The 18718-nt window shown below is 44.8% G+C and overlaps 1 protein-coding gene and 1 pseudogene across 5 annotated transcripts in view; one reads left to right on the forward strand and one right to left on the reverse strand.

Moving 5' to 3' along the window:
* CTDSPL (CTD small phosphatase like) overlaps positions 1-18718 on the forward strand; it is a 120619-nt gene that overhangs the window by 85628 nt on the left and 16273 nt on the right. For 3 of the 5 annotated variants that reach the window (XM_058729401.1, XM_058729398.1, XM_058729399.1), the window contains exons 3-4: positions 7889-7921; positions 14676-14777. In XM_058729401.1, the coding sequence (XP_058585384.1) occupies positions 7889-7921; positions 14676-14777 (135 nt within the window). The remainder of the gene's footprint in view (positions 1-7888; positions 7922-14675; positions 14778-18718) is intronic. The other 2 variants (XM_058729402.1, XM_058729400.1) reach the window with 1 other exon arrangement.
* On the reverse strand, positions 15264-18349 carry LOC131511513 (small ribosomal subunit protein eS1-like; annotated as a pseudogene).

Genomic DNA, 18718 nt, shown 5'->3' on the forward strand with positions numbered 1-18718 from the left:
CACACAGGCATTCAGAAGACTAGAATGATATATGCCGAAACATGAAGAGACTATCTCATACTGGTGGGATTATGTATAGGATTTTCTCTCCTCTCCTGTGCTTCATTTCTTTCTCTCTTTTTTCTTATAGCTTTTCCCAATTTTCACAAAATAAGCAGAAATCACTTTGGGGACTAGAAAGTAAATTATTTTTAAAGTACATATGAATGGAAGGAGAAGGGTTCTGGGAAGATGACAGCCTGAGCACATGGCTCTCACCGTTGAAATTCTCTCTCTGGATAAACCCGGTGAGCCTGCCAGTGGAATCCGGAAAGCGCAGTAAGGCTTCTGGTTTTCCTGACATCTCCAGGGGAAGGAGCAGGCGCGGGATTCATCCTCTCTGAGCCTCAGTGAGAAGCAGGAAGCCACCAACAGAGGAAAACGCTTGCCTCTCTTGGAGTCCTAGGACAGAGACTTGAAATGGATGGTCCCGTGAGGTCCACCGGCCAGCAAGAGCTGTGGATCCCCTCGGAAAGGGCCCGCACTACCCACTTGATGTGTGTGGTCCTTGGAGGGGCTGTACTGATGAGCTGAATTGCTTTCACTTCTTGTGCCCTAAAGCAGCCCACTAGGTGCAGAGACTTTCTTCCTGTCCTTGTGGTTTGTCAGTTTGGGCTCTGCTGGACCACAGAAACATTGCTCCTTGCCGGGCCTGGCAGTGCTCCCTCGTTTGCCACTGCGGAGAAGGTCCAAGTCGAAAAAGTACACTATGAGGCTCCCACTGAGGTAAAAGCAACAGAAGAGACAGAAGAGAACTTTAGTAGGCAACTCAGGAAAGGATACGTCAAGAAACGAATTTCGAGGACAAAAGTAACGTCTAGAACTTAAAAAAGAAATCCCATGATTTCTAAATATAAAAACTTAGTAAACAAACTGAGAAAAAGGAGAATGAGGGTGGTCACTGCTGAGGCCGGAATTAATGTTCTAGAGCAAGTGGAGAAAATATCTTTCAGTTCAGACCAGAAACACAGAGATGATCATTGTGGGAGGAGGGGGGAAGGGTAGGAAGAGGCATCGAGGAGAGCTAACATGCAAATAGGAGTGCCAGGAAGAGAAAAGGTAGTAGAAGGAATTTTTCTTGAGCTGAAAAAAAGTATGAATATGTAGATTGTAAGGGCTTTTACCAAGTAAGTATACAGTGAGATTAGTGGGGCAGGTTAGGGGAGCACATGCCTGGATGTGTGCTGTTGAACTTCTGAAATTTAGGGGCACCCGGGGGGCTCAGTCAGCTGAGTGTCCGACTTCAACTCACATCCTGATCCCACTGTTCGTAGGTTCGAGGCCCGCGCTGAGCTCTGCACTGACCGTGTGGAGCCTGCTTTGGATTCTCTCTCCCTCCCTCTCTCTGCCCTTTCCCTGCTCCCCGCCACCCCACTCTCTCCCTCTCAAAACATAAATAAACTTTAAAAAAAAATTCTGAAATTTAAGTGTGAAGAGACAATCTGGCAAGCTACCAGAACGAGATATTTTCAAAAGAAAGAGAATTACAGCAGTACCAGACTTCTCATCAACAATACTGAAAGCCAGAAGACTATGAAAAAAAATGTTACAGGCTATTGAGAGAAAAGAATTCCAGACCAAAAATTCTATACGTGACCAAGATAGCGTTTATCTGTTGAAGCAAAGGGAGTGCATTTTCAGACAGGTCATGATTCAGAGAGGGGACCGAAAGAAGCCTGGGCGAGATTGATATTCCGTTATGATACAATTATAGAAGACGTAAGAATAAGTACCACCTGTTAGGAATAGAACCGTACAAGCAGCACAGTTAGGAAATAGATCCTGAAAATTCACAAGGAGTGAAAGGAGAAATGGGCAGCAACGTGAGTCGGCCGTCAAAATTGAGAAAGGGGGAAGAGAACAAACATCAATAGTAAACCTAACATAAAGAGGAGGCATAAAACCCAAGTTCAGTGAACCAGATTCCCCTCACAAAAGACCACGACCGTATCAGATTGGCTTGACAAATTCATCTGTGTGCTGTTTCCAAGAATAGACCTGCATCAGATAGGAACGATTTTGGCAGCAAGGAAAAGAAAACTGAGAAATAATAGCTTAAACAAATAGGGGATTATTTTCTCACATAAAAAGCCTGAGTCTGGCAGTTGCCGGGGTTTGTTTAGGTGCCCGATGATGCCGTCAGGGACCCAGGTTCTTTCTGTTCTTCCGTCTTTCCGTTTTTCCGCTCCACCGTCCTTGACGCGGTTGCCCTCATCCCCATGCTTGTTTATTATCCCAGAGTCACAGGCTTCAGACAGCATATCCACATCCGAGGGAAGAAGGCGGGGAGGAGTACCCCCACCTAGGCCGCTTGTATGGGAAGTCAGTGCTCTCACAGAAAACCCCAGGGTACGTCTCCTTCTGTCTGCATGGCCAGAACTTTTGTCACACAGCTACCCTCTGGCAGCAAGGGAAGGGAGGCCCGAAAGGGGAAGACTTTAGACTGGCCTATTCCCGCCCTCCGCAGAATCAGAGCTCTCTCACAAAGGAGAAAGGAGAAATGGCTGCTGGGTCAACGTGCTAGTCGGCGTGGGCTCGGTTAGGCCGTAGGCACAACCCCCAGACCTCAGAGGCTGCAAACGGTAAAAGTCTGGTTTTCACTCACGCTACACGTTGATCGTGGCTCAGCTGTGGCACTTGTCCAGTAGATCTATAATGTGAGCCACCTGTGTTGTTTAAATTTTTCTAGTAGCCTCATTCTTAAAAATATTTCTTAAGAGTTGAAATTGCTCTTAATAATACATTTGATTTAACCGAAGACCTCCAAAACATTATTTCAACATGTAATCGATAGAAAAAAAACTGTCAATGAGATAAAATTTATACTCTTGCTATCTTACTAATTCTTCAAAATCTGATATGTATTTTATACCTATAGCGCATCTTAACTTAGCTCTAACCACCTTTTGACAGGGTCGGTAGCCACACGTGACTCATAGCTACCGCCATCAGATTGCGTAATGTAGCTCATCCTCATTCATGGACTCAGACTGAGGAAGGCCCCATCTTTTTGCTTTCGCCGTTGCCATAGCAGGAAAAGGGAGTGTGGTGAATCACACTGGCTCTTAAAGTCTTCACTCAGAAGTAACATGCCTTGGGGTGCCCGGGTGGCTCAGTCGGTTGAGCATCTGACTCTTGATCTCAGCTCAGATCATGCTCTCAGGGTTCGAGCCCCACATTGGGCTCCATGCTGGGCATGAAGCCTACTTAAAAAAAAAAAAAAAAAAAAAAGAAGTCACGTGCCTCATTTTAACTTACATCTTCTTGGCCAAAGCAATTCACATAACTATGCTTAACTTCAAGGAACGTGGAAGTGCAGTCCTACCGTGTGCCCAGAAAGAAAACTGGAATTACTCTGACAGTAGATGACTAGTAGTTTCTGACCCAACGTCTAATATACGGTGGTTTTTAAAAGATGGAAAATAGATGGGCAAAATGGAAAAAGCAGATAAGATAACCAGAAAGCAAAGGTGACAAAATTGGTATCAGACAGGGGCGCCTGGGTGGCTCAGTCGGTTGAGCGTCCGACTTCAGCTCAGGTCATGATCTCACGGTTCGTGAGTTCGAGCCCCACGTTGGGCTCTGGGCTGATGGCTCAGAGCCTGGAGCCTGCTTCCGATTCTGTGTCTCCCTCTCTCTCTGCCCCTCCCCCATTCATGCTCTGTCTCTGTCTCAAAAATAAACAAACATTAAAAAAAAAAATTAAAAAAAAAAATTGGTATCAGACAAACTTCGAGGCCAAAAACAAACAAGAGAAAGAGGGACGTTTTCTAATGATAATAGGTCTGATACATCAAGTGTGTAATAGCCATAACCTTTGTATACTAATCAACAATATAGACAAATATGTAGAAGAAAACCACTTAAATACGATAAAAAACTGTCTTCTAGAAATACAGGGTGCCTGGCCAGCCTCATTAGTATAGTGTGCGACTCTTGATCTCAAGAGTTGTAGCTTTGAGCCCCGTGTTGGCTGTAGAGATTACTTAAAAATAAAATCTTTGGGGCGCCTGGCTGGCTCAGTCACAAGAGTATGTGACTCTTGCTCTCGGGGTTGTGGGTTCAAGCCCCACACTGGGTATAGAGATTACTTAAATAAATAATATTTTTTTAATAAAATAAAATATTTAATAAATAAATACAGCAAGCCACATAGGAAAATCTCTGGCAGTTTCTGGCTAATGTAAGAAGATAAGAAAATGAAACAATTGATATAAATATGAAAAACATTGGAGTTTAGCTTTATTTGCATATGACACGATTATTTACATAGAAACCCCAAAATACTTCAAAAAATGGAATCATTAAAAGGTTTTGCTCTGGTAGCTCTTAATTATAGAGAAATGTATTAGGTTTCTAGATAAGACTTAAACTTTATATAGACGAAATAATGTCGAAGAATAGCTGAGAAAATTTTGGGAAAAAATCATGAAAAGATGACTTCCCTTAACCTTACTCTACATTGGTGTGGAAAAACCTATTCGTGGAATTTATATGATGAGATTCCACTGTAAACCCTGTTGCGGCCCCAAATTCTAACGTGTTCCCTCGGTGAGCTTTCCTCGGACTCTCCCTCCCCCAATTTAAATCATTGCTTTAGAGAGTCGCCATTAGCAAAAGGACCATCGTTGGTACCCTAGGCCTGTGAAGGATTCAAACAAAGAGAAAAATCACTGCTGTCTTGGTACAAGTTTTAATTTAAAAATTGTATTTGCCGGGGCGCCTGGGTGGCGCAGTCGGTTAAGCGTCCGACTTCAGCCAGGTCACGATCTCGCGGTCCGTGAGTTCGAGCCCCGCGTCAGGCTCTGGGCTGATGGCTCGGAGCCTGGAGCCTGTTTCCGATTCTGTGTCTCCCTCTCTCTCTGGCCCTCCCCCGTTCATGCTATGTCTCTCTCTGTCCCAAAAATAAAAATAAAAAACGTTGAAAAAAAAATTTTAAAAATAAAAATAAAAATAAAAATTGTATTTGCCTAGGTGAAATGGCATGAGAAAATGGCGGCGTACCTCTGGCAGGTTTCTTGGAGTAGCTGGCTGTATATATGAGAGAATAAAGGCCTTTCAAGGCAATTCTCTGGCAGAGCTAGGCTTACCCGGACTCAGTATTCATTCCTGGACTTCTTCACTTACGTTTGTCACAATTGCTTTCCAAAGAATTAACTCTAAGTAATGCATCATTTGCATTGCACTTACTAGTCGGTCTGTAAGACCAGACCCCACAGAAAGAACCTGTCAAAGTGGGGCAGCTACTGCCTAGAGGACCCTCTGCCCTCCCTCTCACTCACCTTGGTCAGGACAACTGGAACACAGCCCAGGCACATTAGACGTGGAAGCTGGTTCTAGGCCCATCTCTACCGCTGGCCCCCAGCTCTCCCTGCCTCTTGGAACTCAGCATGCCAGAAGCAGAGAGAAGGCTGTGGACAGAGTGCAACAGGTGGCATCTAGGGTTCTATCCACATTACGTATTCGCTTTGTCCTGGAGAAATGCTTCAGCAGCAGTGGCCTAGAGTGGCAACCATTGCCTCCATCACAGTTAACAACCTGGACCTGCACGCCAGTTGCCCAAAATAAAAGGGTGTGCAGCCCCTGACGAGAGGCAAGAAGAAGTCAGCTCCCAGGAGACCCCAGTGGCCCAGACCACGGAGGACTAATCAGGGAGAGGACAGAGGAGAGGGATTGCTGAACACTCCCTAATACGTGCATACCCCATGCACGCGCGCAAACTTCCGGGGTGATTTTCCAGCCCAAACATCTGTCCAGAATAGCACCTTCGGTCCTAGCCTGTGTTTTGCCAAGCCCTTCAGGTATTTGCTGTTGTTATCTCTTCCTTCACTGATGTGCTCATCTTATCTGAAGGTACACCTGTGTGTTGGGCTGTTTGTAGCCTCCCACTAGTGCAGTGCTCCTCACTTAGAGATGATTTTGCCCCCTAGAGAACATCTGACAACATCTAGAGACATTTTCGATTGTCGCTCCAGGAGTTCTACTGGCATCCGGTGGGTAGAGGCCAGGGATGCTGTGGAACATCTTACAATGCTCAGGACAGCCCTCGCAGCAAAGAGTTACCAGGCCCAGAATGTCAGTAGCTCCAGGGTTGAGAAACTCTCCTCTGTCGTGACCCAACAGGCTTGTGAGCTTCTGCTTAAAGTCTCCCCACCAAGAGCAGCCACCTCCTAGATCCAGATGTTGGGAGTAATATTACTTAAGAGCTTGTGAAGTGAACTTCTCTGCAGAAGTTCTTAAAAATGGATTTGATTTGTTTGCACCTTCGTGTTGGAGAGCAGCACAGCTCTGCCTTGAATAATGGCAGAAGGCAGTTTAGGATCCTTAAGGCAAGCCCCAAGTGTCCTGAAAAAGGAAAGAGCCATCAAGAGGATCTCGAGAGGAAACAGGAGTTGCTGTTACTCGGCAGAGGTGGTAACTAGGGCTGCAGATGATCAAGAAGTTGCTAACTGGTGTTTAGAGTCAGAGCAGAGCCCAAAGAGGTGCCAGCCACCTGCCTTTGTCAGCAATCTGGTTTGACCCCTTCCCATGAGACCCTGGTCACAAGCGACGCCCTCGGTAAAGATGGATACACTTTTCACAATAGTTCCATGTGGGAGACCAGGAAACAGTCTCCTATCTCCTCATCAGGAACTGTGATGCTGGTATTTATTGCCTCCCATCCTTCCATCTAAAAACGAAGAAACAGAAACTGGAACTGCTCAGTGGAGATAACGGAGAAGAAGTGTTCTTTTTTTAGCATTTATTAATGATGCTAAAATAAAATGTTTTGGAGTGCCTGGATGGCTCGGTCGGTTAAGCATCCGATTCTTGATTTCTGCTCAGGTCATGATCTCACAGTTTGTGAGTTCAAGCCCTGCATTGCACTGACAGTGTGGAGCCTGCTAAGGATTCTGTCTCCCTCTCTCTCTGCCCCTCCTGTGCATGCGCTCTCTCTCTCTCTCTCTCGAAATAAATAAATAAGCTTAAAAAAAATAAAAATGAAATGTTTCCATCAACCGGGTTTGGAATGGCTGGCATTCCAGGGTTGCAGAATGGGTGAGGCCCCACTTTGAGGCCTGAATTTTCTTAACACTCCCTGCAAATACAGTTTCTGTTCCCCTTAAAGGGGACTCTGTCTCCCTTCTGTCCAGTCCTCCTCTAGAAGAAAACCTGGAGTGACCAGGGGATTCCTTGTAATCTGATAAACTAGTGTTCCTTCCTCTACATATTGTATTGACTTAAGGCTTAGTCTTTTTAGGGAATAACTAACTTAAAAACAAGAAATAAGGCAGTTACTAGAGGGATTAATGGATCAAAGTAGTATATGGGATTTTGTGTTTATTTTTCAATTAAGGATTAAATTCCTGGGAGTAAGGGAGGCACCATTTAAATAAGCAAGATTAGGGGCACCTGGGTGGCTCAGTAGGTTGAGCGTCTGACTTCGGTTCAGGTCACGATCTCACCCTTCGTGGGTTCGAGCCCTGCCTCGGGCTCTGTGCTGTCAGCCTGGAGCCTGCCTCACATTCTGTATCTCCCACTTTCTCTCTGCCTCTGCCCTGCTTGTGCTCTCTCGCTCTCAAAAATAAATAAGAAACATTAAGAAAAACATTTAAACACGCAAGATTAATGAGCCTCAGGAACCCGGCCTGGTTTGTCAGGGGTGGGGGTGTCTGGGAGGCAGAGTGGAGCCCAGTGCCCTAATTGGAAAATCGTTGGGTTCCTCCTGTTCATTGAACACCACCAGGGTGCAGAGAACAGGAAATCATAGGGCTGCCGTACTCAAGAGTGCTTTGAAGTTTCTTTTGAGTATATGATCTGCTTACTTCTCTTCAAACCTGACAATGATTTCTTTTTTCTTTTTCCTTAGGGTGACCAGAGGCAGGTCATTCCCATACCAAGTGTATGTATATTTATCAAATTTTATTTAAACACGTGTAGAATCTTGTAGCTTTGGGCCTACTAATATAAATGGTTATTTAAATGTTCTTGCATACATTGAGTTTTAGCATATGGTACAAACAACTCTGTTCTGTTGAAAAATGAAGCTACAGGGGCGCCTGGGTGGCGCAGTCGGTTAAGCGTCCGACTTCAGCCAGGTCACGATCTCGCGGTCCGTGAGTTCGAGCCCCGCGTCAGGCTCTGGGCTGATGGCTCGGAGCCTGGAGCCTGTTTCCGATTCTGTGTGTCCCTCTCTCTCTGCCCCTCCCCCATTCATGCTCTGTCTCTCTCTGTACCAAAAATAAATAAAAAGCGTTGAAAAAAAAAAAAAAAAAAAAAAAAAAAAAAGAAAAATGAAGCTACATTTTAAACTGTGAGTAGAAGGTTTCTCAGGAACAGCAGGACAACCAGCATCTAGTCACCAAATTCTCACCTTTCCTTTCTTTCTGCGAAGGGCCTCCAAGCTAAGGCGGCCTGCTGCCCTTCCCCACCCCCAGCACCTCAGCCCCAGCTCCATAGACTGGGAGAACAAACTTTTGCCCAGACGTAGGATTCTGCAGCAGGCTGTGTCCCAGGGGGCTCCTCCAGCCCATGTCCTGGGTGAGCAGACCGTCTCTGACTTACTCAGCAGGGTCAGTAGCTTGGCCTTGGCTCTAAGATCAGAAAAAAATTGCCCCAATTGTATTCCCTGAACTTGAAGCTGTTCCAGCTGGGCACTCCTGTGGGCCACCATTTCTCTCTCCAGCCTCGGAATCTGGGAGAGGAGCCCACCAGTGGTCAACGTCAGCACGGGTCACCCCTCAGACATCCACTGTCCCCACTGTCCCTGCTCTTCCTCCTGCTCTGACAGCAAGAGCCATTTAGCCTGAGGCTAAGCCAGCAAGAAACAGACCAGTGACTGACTCTCCAAAGAGACTTGCGCCAGAGATGTCCGTATCCAACAGACCTTTTAAACAGTCCTGTGTCCTTGTGGAAGGATTTAGATTTTAAAAGATGTCCATAAATTGATACTTTAATCCCTAAAGAGTCTCTGATTCAGATTGTTTGATTCACATCTGTGCATCTAACTTTCCTTGGACTTTTTTATCTCACAGAGAAGAATGGATTTCATTAGTACAGGTTGACTCCAAATTTGGTAATGAGTGTCACTTACAAAATAATAAATTGCCCCCTAATTTTTTGATAATTCCATTTTTCTCAGGACTTTAACTCTCCATTGATTAACAAGTTTCAATGGTTTGTGGAGTAGTTCTGACTTCACCAGCATGCCTGGAAGTCAGGCTTTGTCAGGAAGACCGACTTTATTCAAAAAGATTGATCAGGCAGCAGGGCTTCTCATCTGGTGTTTGAGTAGGATACCTAGTGGGATTGTTACCAGAGGTCTCCTTCTAACCGTTATGCAAAGTAATTTCATACATTTCTTCCTACAAGATACCTACATGAAATAGATGACAGGTGCCACCTCTCCCCCTACCTGTGATACTCCCATAGCACTGGTTTTTCTCAAAGTTCATTAAGTGCCAAACCAAGCATTTGTCAGGGTAAAACTCTGCCGAGGAAAATGACCCTTTCCCCACAAATCTCAACACATTCTAGAATCCCAGAACGAGATAGCCAAGGGGAAAAAGATCCCTTATATAATTTAGTGCGGTGTTAGATCAATACACTGCTGGCTCCTTCCTACAAATAAGAGTCTAGGTCAGGCCTCGTGAATCTCTGAAATATCTTGCAGAAAAACAAAGCCTAGCTCAAGTAACTTGCATCATTGAGTGAGAGCTTCCAGAAAAGCAGTCTACTGACGGGCATGCACAACTGAGCCCAAGTCCATCTGGAGTCCAGTTCAGCCCCAGGATTCGAGACTTGGGATCCCCTGCAGAATCTGTACGCACATGGCAAGGCCGCAAGTCACATAAATGAAATAGCCGTGCCCTTTCTGGATCACAGGGGACCTGGTGGGTGCTGGGAGCCCCTGTGAGCTTGGGGTGCCGTACTGTAGGGCCAGAAATCCAGGCTTGTGCTGATCCCAAACCAGGGCCTACAGCCTCTTGGAAGCTGTTTCCAGGCCCTGAAGGTGAAAGGTACCCCTGAGCCTGTGGGTGCCCAGTGTAGTTCTGGCTGGAGCCCACTCCCCCCCCCAACCCCAACCCCACCCCCACATCTCTGCTTCCCACCATGCCCCTCTTATTTCATTGTCATGCTACTCTCTCAATGTGTGCAGCTTTGGTCTTTTGAGTTTTTACTAAGCAATAATTCAAGCTCATAGTTGTAAAAAATACTGTAAGAATAAAGCAGAAAGAAGAAAAAATCTCCCAACACGGTCCTAATCCCTGAAATAATCACTTTTAATATTTGTTATGTATCCTTCTAGAAATTTTCTAAATAAACACAACCATATTGACACAAATGAGAATTTTGCAAGGTATTTTTTTGCTTTAAACAATATACTTTGAACATCTTTCCAAATATCGGTGCATAGTGATCTGCCTCATTGTTTTACTCGTCCTTGATGGTGTTTACTTTGTTTCTACTTCTCAACTATTACTAATACTTCTCTTGGGAACATTCCTGTGCATGTTTCCTGTGCATAAACATGTGTATGTTTATGGACTTGAGTTATAGTATCTGTTGTGATCAGGATATAACTTACATCTTGGGTAGATTAAAGCCAAATTGTCCTCTGAAAGCCTGACTTACATTCCCACCAGGAGTGTGTGGGATTGCCCGTTCCCTTATCAGAAATGACAATAATCAAATATTTAATTTTTGCTGATCTGTGAGCAAAGAATAGTGTATCAATTCATTGCTTTGATTTGCATTTCTTTATGAATGAGTATGAACATCTTTTCACGGGTTTATTGTCCATATGTCTTTCTGCCTCCCTATTCATTCCTTTTAGAGTTTATACTGTTATCTTTTTAATTTCAAGGAAATTAGGACTTCCCCCCCCCAATTTATGGTATATCTTTTGGCCTCGTTTATAATCATTTTGGCCACAAAGAAGTTTAATTTTATACAGGCGAATGTTTTAATCTTATCCCTTATGGCTCCTGGTTTTTTATGTCACACTTAGAAAGATCTCCCCACTCTATGACTGTGACCCATATTTTCTCCTAGCGTTTTAATGGTTTTATCTCTACACTTAAATCTGTGATCCATCTGGAATTCACGTTGGTGTAAGGCGTTAAGTAGTGATCCGGCTTTATTGCCTTTTCCGAGTGGCAAGTCACATGTCTCGACACTATTTATTGATTAATCCATCTTTTGTACACCTGTTGAAAATGACATTTTTATCTGGACTTGATGTTATAACATTCCACTTGATAACGTTTGTTGCCCAGCCGTCAGCTGGGATTTGGGGCCCTCCACACATCTTATTGGAAGCCTCGTGGGCTATCCAATAATAAAAGTCAGGTAGTAAAGGATAAGGGAAAGAAGCAGAGGGCCAGCTTTAGAATCCCCTGAAGTTTGGGTGGCCTTGGCTGAAGGTGAGAGTTCAAATGCTTTGGCCCCAGCAAGGAATGCGGAATGTGACTGGGGCTGTGACCCGATTCCTCCCATTGCTGCTCTTGGAGGAATCTCACTCTCGATGCTCACGGTGCAAGGTTGACAGTGTAGCTGAGTCACGACGGTGTGAGAGGAGAATAGGAGGAGAAATGAGTTTTCTAGCAATTACATTTCTGCTCTGTGTGCCTAAGCCTGTTAGTAAACAGTAGTATACTTTTTTCCCACCGAACCTTATGGAGAACCTATCGGCAGAACAACGATTGTGATTAAAAATGGTCTAGAGTTTCCTTCGCCTCCTCCCGCAGAAGCCCTGAGACCTCTGCCCTCAGCTCTGAGGCTTGGGGAGCACAGTGTGCAGACTGTGGGCCTGGGACTCTTATGTGCAGAAACCCCAATCTAGTGTGCCAAGAACGTTTCCGCCTCTAAGACCTGTGAGGGTAAGTGGGATGGGTGCCCCGGGAACCTGAGAGTTAACTATTCATGGCTGCCAGTTCACTACCGAGGTTGGAAAATTCCAGATCTTCTCCCAGGAAGAGAACTGGAATGAATGCCCTTCCTAAATCTTAGAGGGCAAACCAAGATTCCTTCCCCCCCCCGCCCCCCCCCCCCCCCCCACATTTTTGCTCCCTACCCTCACCCTCTCCATTCCCCTGGCAGTGTCCTCCGTGTACTTTGGAGCAAGACTTGGTTTGTATGAAAAGGCTCTTCTTGATGTAACTGGTGTCTCTCTTGTTCTCCAGTTTTTTGATGGCCTGGGAGAAAATTTGCCCCAGGACGTTTTTAGTTAATAATTCAAGCATCACCTGAACAGATCAATTGAAGTAACAAAGCACTATTGCAATTATATAGTGTCCTTGCGTGTGCCAAGGACACACCTGTCCAGAAGAATTTTTACCAGCGGTCCGAGGAATTTGCATTAATCTAAAGCCAAGCTCTCAGAGAAGCTGTGTGTGTTTAGGAAGCGGGGCTGAGGGTTAACGGAACCCTCCTTACCCATTGTCCCCAGCCCCGCCTTGTTCTCTGCAGCACAAATGCTAAATCAGTAGCTTACTTATGAGGAGTCTCACCCTTCTCCCTCTTCTCTCTCTTCTCCCTCTTCTCTCTCTTCCAGTAGTACCTGAGGTCTTTTCTGTCCTGTTAACTCAGAGAGTGCTTGCAAAGTGTCGGTTAAATATGCTCAGAAAGTAATTTTTATTCTCAGGTCCAGAAAATAACTGAGCCGCTTTTGGCAGATCTTTGACGTTTTCAGATCTGCTAGGGACGGAATCATTTCCATCCCTAGAGCCTTATTTCCCAGGCGAGCAATTACATAAAGTTTAAATGTTGTTTTAGTATATAAATGCATAGAGACTGGACAGACATGCACCGAACTGAAAAGAGGGGCACCCGGGAGAGGAATGGGGAGCAGGGAAAAGGAAATAGTTGTCTCTTGCGTGCCTGTATTCTTTACAATGAGAATGTGTCTTTATTACATAATCGTGTGATAAGAAATTAAATTTTATTCTGGTCACAAGCATGCTTTCTGCTATGGCCCAAACAACAGAAATAGCTCAAACCCTCTTTATTATGTTCACTTACAGAGCTCACCATATTCTCCCTTTTTAAAACACTGAATACAAAACTTCTTCTTGCGAGTTTATTGTAATGTTTCTAGCACCCTGCTTGCTTGCTGATTTATAGTGAAAGACAGAATCCTTTTTAGGACCCTGAATCCCATGTCCCATGTCCAAGGTGCATCTCCTCCCGGTGCTACTGGGAGTACTGGGGAGGGAATACTGCTTGGTGAACTTTAATTAGAGCCAAGGGAGTTGGGAGGACATGAAGGCTTTTTCTTCTAGATGATGTTGGACAGGAGGAAACACCCACTGGAGAGAGCCCCTATCGAATTAGAATCACCACTCAGCCCTAGACCAGTTGATCGTCACGCTTGCAAATTTACCTACTCGGTTGACTTCCTGTGTTCCGTTCACTACGGAACCAGCTAAAGTCCAAAATTAACCCCGGATCTTGACTAATATTCACTGTAACCTCCCGTCTCCCCTCCTCCAAAAAAGGAGATAATCCATTCAAAAGGGAATACTTCTTGATTTCATTTTTTTCTTGTTTCGTTTTGGGGTTTGTTTTGATAAGCTAAATTTTCTGTTCTTCAGTGGCTAGGGACACAGTTTTTTTGTGTGTGTTTTGTTTTGCATTAAATGTTGAACAGAGTTTGACCTTCTTCCAGGAGAGAAAATTAGCCAGTTAACATTGGGTACGGAATATGCCACAAAGTAGACTAAAGTGCTTGGAATCACTTCTAGAATGAGGCAAAACCCAAAGAAATAAAACTCTAAATCACGAATGACTTTGGCTGCCGATATCCAGCAGCTTATTAACTCTTTACAACCTCTTTACCACAAGATTAGAGTCAGCTACTACAAAGACATAATAGGTTTTCTGATCCACAAACACCATGTGGATTAAAGTATAACCTCAGAGACTGAGGATCCAAGGGGTAAGTGCTACCTTCACTCAGTACTGCAGTGGGGTGGACACAAGTCAGGGCCCTGAACCTGGACCACTTTTATTTCTGTTTTCTATTATTGGAAGTCCGTTTGGATTGTGCTTTGCTCGTGGATCCATAGGTCCTCTTCAAGTTTCTGAAAATTGTGCTCGTTAAAACAAACCAGCAAAAAACCACTGTGGTTCCAGTATAGCTGTAAAACGTACTTCTATACCACAGGGAACTTCAGACAAAAACGATCCCCAGGAAATGGGCCCGCGTAGTTAGAATAGCTAATATAATTGAGTATTTATTTTGTGTAGCCCATTTTAATAATAACAGTAGCCACCATGTATCTACCAGGCAGAACACTGGGCATTTTACCACAGTCACAGCTGAGAGCAACAGCCTTCCATGGCAGGTAGTACTATCCCAATTTACAGCCAAGAAGAGACAGATCTGATACTCACACCCTGACTTGTCTGGTTCCAAAACTGAGGCCCTCCAATAGCCATTCAGATAACGGCACATTATTTATTAAAACTTCAGTTGTAAACTACGTAGTCCTACTGTTTTTAATAACATCCCATGATGTGCTTAATCAGGCATTTACATGTCTGATCTCACTTATAACCTCGCTGACAACATGATACGGCGATAAGGGGATTGATTGGTTGGTACGTGTTCTACATAAAGGTAATAATACTGATTTTTTTTTTTTTCACTTTAGCCACCAGCTAAATACCTCCTTCCAGAGGCGACGGTGCTTGACTATGGAAAGAAATGTGTGGTCATTGATTTAGATGAAACATTGGTGCACAGTTCATTTAAGGTAAATCAACATAAAAAGCAATCCATAACCTTTGTGATTTTGGTCACGGTGTATTGGAAAAGGAAAAATAGAAAGGATGACATCACTGTTCATGAAGAAATCCCAGTAATAGTTGCTTATTACCTCCGGTGAACATTAACTCGAGGAGTTAAATACTACCTACTTAGTTTGGTGGGAAATGCTGGGCTGCCGGTGTCACTGAGACCCCATTCTTACCTATGAGGTTTGAGTTTTCCAACCCTCCAACCCCTGCAGAAATACTTCTCGGATGGCAAAAGGCCATCAATGTGCCAGTGCCCCAGGACACCACCGTGTGTTTGTGAAGGTAGCTAGAGTGCTGTATGTCTTATTGGAAGGGGCAGGGGAGGCACTGTTAAAACTGTCAAGCAACCTGCTGTCTTGGAAGTTTCCCCAGACCAATTTTTGAAAGATGTCCAACTCTGAAGAAGAGCATCAGACAGTCTCGTCTCGTGTCTGCCTCGTTCCTCACTCCATCCCCTCCCTGCCAGAATGACAGCACAAGTTATGAATTACCAAAGGGCCTCCGTGGGGAAATGGCTGTGGCTACGCTATTCAGAAATGACTTCATGAACCATCTCTCCATTTTTTGAAACGAGACAGGTTTTTTAAAAGAGGCAAATGAGGGGCGCCTGGGTGGCTCAGTCGGTCAAGCGACCGACTTCGGCTTGGGTCACGATCTCGCGGTTTGTGGGTTCGAGCCCCGCGTCGGGCTCTGTGCTGACAGCTCAGGGCCTGGGGCCTGCTTCGGATTCTGTGTCTCCCCCTCTCTCTGCCCCTCCCTGCTTGTACTCTGTCACTCTCTCTCTCAAAAATAAATAAACATCAAAAAAAATTTTTTTTAAGGAGGCAAATGATGAGGGGTGCCTGGGTGGCTCAGTCAGTTAAGCATACAACTCTTGGTCTCAGCTCATGTCTTGATTTTAGGGTTGTGAGTTCAGGCCCAGTGTAAAGCCTACTGAAAGAAAAAGAAAGAAAGAAAGAAAGAAAGAAAGAAAGAAAGAAAGAAAGAAAGAAAGAAAGAAAGAAAGAAAGAAAGAAAGAAAGAAAGAAAGGAGGGAGGGAGGGAGGGAGGAGGGAGGGAGGGAGGGAGGGAGGGAGGGAGGAAAGAAAAAGAAAGAAGGGAGGGAGGGAGGGAGGGAAGGAAAGAAGAAAGAGAAAGAAAGAAAGAAAGAAAGAAAGAAAGAAAGAAAGAAAGAAAGAAAGGAGGGAGGGAGGAAGGGAGAGAGGAGGGAGGGAGGGAGGGAGAGAGAGAGAGAGAGAAAGAAAGAAAGAGTGAGGGAGGGAGAGAGAGAAAGAGAAAGAAAGGAGAGAGAGAGAGAAAGAGAAAGAAAGAAAGAAAGAAAAGAGAAAGAAAGAAAGAAAGAAAGAAAGAAAGAAAGAAAGAAAGAAAGAAAGAAAGAAAGAAAGAAAAAGAAGAAGAAGAAAGGAAGGAAGGAAGGAAGGAAGGAAGGAAGGAAGGAAGGAAGGAAGATAGATGGATAGATAGAGGCAAATGATGAAAAAGCTTAAAAATAGGGCATCTGTGTGTTGGAAGGAAGAAGTAGGGTCCTGGTCCTGTTTTTCTCGGGGTACTTCTGGAGATGAGCTGCTCCACTATCACTGGCCAGTTTGATCCCATTCCTCCTTGTACCCCAACCCGTGACACCCCTTACCTTGCGGAGAGATATGAAGGCACCCTCCATGGTTGGGGGGCGTGGGGGGTGTCTCACGTGAACCAGTCATTCCTTGACCATTGCAGGGGACGTTGGAAGAGCCATCAAATTTACCTGAAGACGTTTCTGTCAGAAACATCCTTCCTTATGCCTGCTTCTCACTAAACAGAAGCCTTCCTTGATAGGACAAGGCCAGGCGGTTGTCTGTGAGTCCTTTGGGAGAGTAGAGAAGGAAACGTACTCTATCTAGCAGTGAGACAGGCCACTGGGACCTGGAGATACCACCTCATTCCCCAGCACCCTGAGGGCCCTTCCAGGATTGGTCCCCTGGTTGCCATGACCTTATGTCCCAGCTCAGCTCTGAACAGCACTGGAAGCCTTTTCTCCCCTGTGGGCAAGTTGCTCAGGACTTTTCAAAGGCCTCTGGAGGAAAGCCCTTTGGAGCAGGGGTTATTTGCCATTTCAGCCTGGACAGCTTCATCCCAGGCTCTGGGAGTGTGGGCAATGCTGACCAGACTACCCGAAGCTATGGAGGGTTCCTGACTCCAAAGGCAGGACCTTAACAGCCCCTGATGTCTCCAAGGCCTGCTCAAAGAGCATTATACAGAAGCTGATGTGAACAGCGTCTCTTCATTTCTTCCCTCCCTGGCTTGCCTATATTTGCAAGCAGAATATCCTTTATTGTAGGGGCGGGGGGGGGGGGGGGCGCTATTCAAATATACTTAACATACAGAGTTATATTAGTTTCAGGTACACGACACAGTGATTCAACAATTCTATACGTTTCTCAGTGCTCATCAAGATACATGTACTCTTTCTTTTTCATCACAAAGGAGATTTTTTATTTGTCACCATTAAATGTCTGAATTTTAAACAGATTCTTACAGGCTCTTACCCATCAGCTCATTCAACGTTAGCACCGGTCTCAGCCCCAGTAACTTTTCCAGAAGTACCACCTTCAAACCATGAAGCTTCATGAGCTTTTCCAATTCAAACCTGGGCTTCTTCGGCATTTTTACTTATCTTTTCTTTTTTTTTTTTAATTTTTTTTAATATTTAGTTTTGAGAGAGAGAGAGTGCGAACAAGGGAGGGGTTGCAGAGAGAGGGAGATACAGAATCGGAAGCAGTCTCCGGGCTCCGAGCTGTCAGCGCAGAACCCGACTCGGGGCCCGAATTCACAAACCTGAGATCATGACCCGAGCTGAAGTCAGACACTTAACCGACTGAGCCACCCAGGTGCCCCAGCATTTTTAGTTTTCTAATGAAGACATCACGGGGTGGATAAATAGACTGACAAGCCTTTTCTGTGTCTTTTCCGATGCTGTCCGGAATCAATTTATTGACCAGTTCTTTCAAGTCATTTGCACCTCTCGGGTCATGATTTCCACCATCTTTTTCTGAACTCAGCGGACCTATTGGTGCTGAGTGTAAGAGATCTTCTGAATCTGATTGTTGCTTTTTTTTTTTTTTAATAGCAAAACCAACACAAAACAGACAAAGCAAGTAACCATCAGTAGTCTTGACATCAATATGAGTTACAATCATAGTCTGCCGTTTTTTGACCATGGAGCACACTTTGTCACGGGAAAGATCCATGCCATGGATGTTAGGCAGTTTTTGCCCTGAACGTCCTCAGTAATTAGGTTGAATTTTCTAAATGCAACTTCATCCTTCCGCAGATGAGCAGGGCTCACTTCAAAAACACGACCCTTGAGGCCATCAGATGCAGTTTCAGTTCCTTGAGTCCTCGTGACTACTGTTTTTCCAGGATTTCTTATATTAAATGTAGCTGGTGCTTTCACATCCTACCAATCTTTCTTAGAAAATGGTTCGACCACTTTCTTCGTGGCTGCCTTTTTGCCACCTTTCACAAGGTGCTTATTCTTGCCCACTGCCATGGCGCTGCTCAGGGTGCCAAAGGCCAGGTATGTGTGCTCTGAATCTCCTTGATCTATTTCACCCATCCTTCCACCCACCTTCCCTCTGGCAACTGCCTTTATTGTACAGTTTTTAATGTTCTGGGGCATTTCAGAGGCCTTGGAGAATCTGAAAGCTGTGACCTCTCTTGAGATCATACAACTGTAAACCTACAACTGTTTCACACAGAGGCTCTTAGACCCAGGTTAAGAACGATGGCTTGGCATGGCCTCCTTTACATAGCACGTAAGAAGAAACCGAGGCTGAGGCTTGATTTGAGCTGGGGAATGGTTGTTTTCTTTTAATATACTCTATGGAATATGATTTTGCAATCTAATAATGCCTTGTTA

The sequence above is a fragment of the Neofelis nebulosa genome, chromosome 5, assembly GCF_028018385.1.
Source record: "Neofelis nebulosa isolate mNeoNeb1 chromosome 5, mNeoNeb1.pri, whole genome shotgun sequence".
NCBI lineage: Eukaryota > Metazoa > Chordata > Mammalia > Carnivora > Felidae > Neofelis > Neofelis nebulosa.